The sequence below is a fragment of the Suricata suricatta genome, chromosome 1 (assembly GCF_006229205.1).
Source record: "Suricata suricatta isolate VVHF042 chromosome 1, meerkat_22Aug2017_6uvM2_HiC, whole genome shotgun sequence".
In the NCBI taxonomy this organism is placed as follows: Eukaryota; Metazoa; Chordata; class Mammalia; order Carnivora; family Herpestidae; genus Suricata; species Suricata suricatta.
The window spans coordinates 59719594-59721893 of record NC_043700.1 but is presented as its reverse complement, the minus strand read 5'-3'; the positions used below and the strand labels follow the sequence as shown (position 1 = coordinate 59721893).

General features: G+C 39.8%; 1 protein-coding gene across 2 annotated transcripts in view; it reads right to left on the bottom strand.

Annotated features, from left to right (window-relative positions):
* Positions 1-401: 401 nt before the first annotated feature.
* Positions 402-2300, bottom strand: part of TMEM192 (transmembrane protein 192) — a 23515-nt gene continuing 21616 nt past the window's right edge. For both annotated transcript variants that reach the window (XM_029939212.1, XM_029939208.1), the window contains 2 exons: positions 1692-1794; positions 402-1163 (listed from right to left, as the gene is read on the bottom strand). In XM_029939212.1, the coding sequence (XP_029795072.1) occupies positions 1025-1163; positions 1692-1794 (242 nt within the window). In that variant the 3' untranslated portion in view covers positions 402-1024. The remainder of the gene's footprint in view (positions 1164-1691; positions 1795-2300) is intronic.

The window sequence follows — 2300 nt, the reverse complement described above, 5'->3', positions numbered from 1 at the left end:
AAAAGCTCCTTATCTCCTTTTTAGAACAAATTAAAGTCACAGAACATACCTTTCTTGATCTAATCAAAGCATAGTCAATACTGAAATTTATGGCAACTTCTTGAAGAAGAGTAAAAATAAAGGTGGGGGGGGGCCTGAGTGGCTCAGTCAGTTGAGAGTCTGACTTGTAATTTTGGCTCAGGTCATCATCTCAATTTGTGAGTTCGAGCCCCATGACGGGCTCCATGCTGATGGTGTGGAGCCTACTTGGGATTTTGTTTCTCTCTCTGCCAGTCCTATGCATGCCCTATCCCTTCTGCGTCAATAAATAAATAAACTTAAAAAAAAATAAAGGGAAGTTTCTCAAGTTTTCTAGCTGTTGCCGATGGAAGGTGCTGCCGATGTAACAGTCTAACACTGGGTCCAGGTAAACTCATCATCGTATTTCTGGAGAATGGAAAACTGTAGGACTTTGCATAGTAAATTATCTAGGGAGGTCTTGATCCTACAATGGAAATGCTCCATAAAAGCTGAAGCACGCACGGACTACGCTGTAATCCCAAACCCCACAAGCATGTCAAGGACATGACACAGCTCTGCAAGAGGGAAAAAACATCAACCACCAGAAACAATGACTTCTCTCATGAGTTTAAGAGTAGAAAGAACTTATTTGATCAAAACCTTGCTTAAGTCAGACTTTCTCTATATAAATATCTAAATTGTTATAGGGCTCTAATGTAGAAGCATTGGGCGGGGAGATGTTTAAATTATACTTTTGATCCTATGATAAACCAGACAGTTAAACAACTTCAAAACGTGCAGAAACAGACCTCCTCCTTGAGTTATCCAGGCTCTATGAAGAACCTTTCGCGTGACCCACAAGTCCCACAAGCCACACAAGCGAGAGTGAAATTCAGGTTTCCAATAAAAATTGTCAAATGTTATCCTGCAAAAGCTGCAATTCCCTAGGGCAGCTTGTCAGGTGGTCAGTCAGCCTTGCGTTCCTCGGGAGTCCTCTGCACCTGCTGTCTTGGCCTTGAGTCTCTCACACTCTGTTAGGTGGAGAGTCTAGATCAGAGGAAGTGAAAGTCAACAACCGCTTACTCAGCAGGGCATTGTGTCGCTTCAGGTATGCTATTATGTCTCCTTGCTTTTCAACGATGTCTTCTAGGCTTGAAACCGTCCTGCAAGCAAGCAAGATATTAATGGGTTGCACAAATTCACCAATCCTCATTGGTCTCTTTGCAAATAGGTCCCAAAGAGTTTTCAGAACAGCATATTGTATTTGTGACTTTTTCTGAAGATGTTTTAGCCAAGGCAATATCCCAAAACAAGATTCTTTTCATTAGACTTGGTTTCTTCACAGTTGAATGGAATTAAGCAAATGGAACCTAATTCTAAAGGCACATATGCATGGGGGCACCTGGGTGACTCAGTTGGTTAAGCATCCAGCTCTTGCTCAGGTCATGATTTCTCGGTTTGTAAGTTCAAGTCTGGCATCGGGCTCCCTGCTGACAGTGTAGAGTCTGCTTGGGATTATCTCTCCCTCCCTCTTCCCCCCGCCCATAATAAACAAATAAACTTCTACAAAAAAAAAAAAAGGCACATATGCATAATCATACATTCCAAGCATTAAAATGTTTTCTAGATTTCCAGGGGGAAAAATCTTATAATTCTTTCTCCAGTCTTTTTCTACACCACCCAAAGCTTACCTAAATCCAGTCTCCGAGGTTACATTGCTGGGGTAAGCATAGATTTTTTCTTCTTCAAGTACATCAGGCTGTGGCTTGGCTTTATTAAATTTTCGGATTTTCACTAAAATAATAAAGTCATTTCAGGTTACAAAATTATGAAAAAATTTATTTCCATTTATTCAAATTACATTAACTGGCTGTGCTTTTTGAGCTAATATGGATAAAAATGCTTCATAAAGTGAATAAACTGGTTTGTTTATTTATGTACTCATACCTTTGATAGTCTATGTGCCAGGCCTGTCCAAAACACTGGGAATACAGAGACTATTGTTACTATTGATAATAACAACTGTGATTTCTTTGTGAATTTATTTATTTATTTATTTATTTAGGTGCAAAAAGGTGACTTTATTAAAGCACAGGACAAGATCCGTGGGCAGAAAGAGCTGCACTGGCGTTGTGCAGAGTGACTGCTTTCTTTGTGAATTTAAAACACAGGTAAACTTTTTCACATGGAGTACCTTGTTCAGTTCTCAGAACCATCCCCTGAAATAAATGTTCAATTTATGCCTACTTTCCACAATAAAGTGAAGTCCACGGAAGTTAAATTAAGTAGCCAGGTCTCCC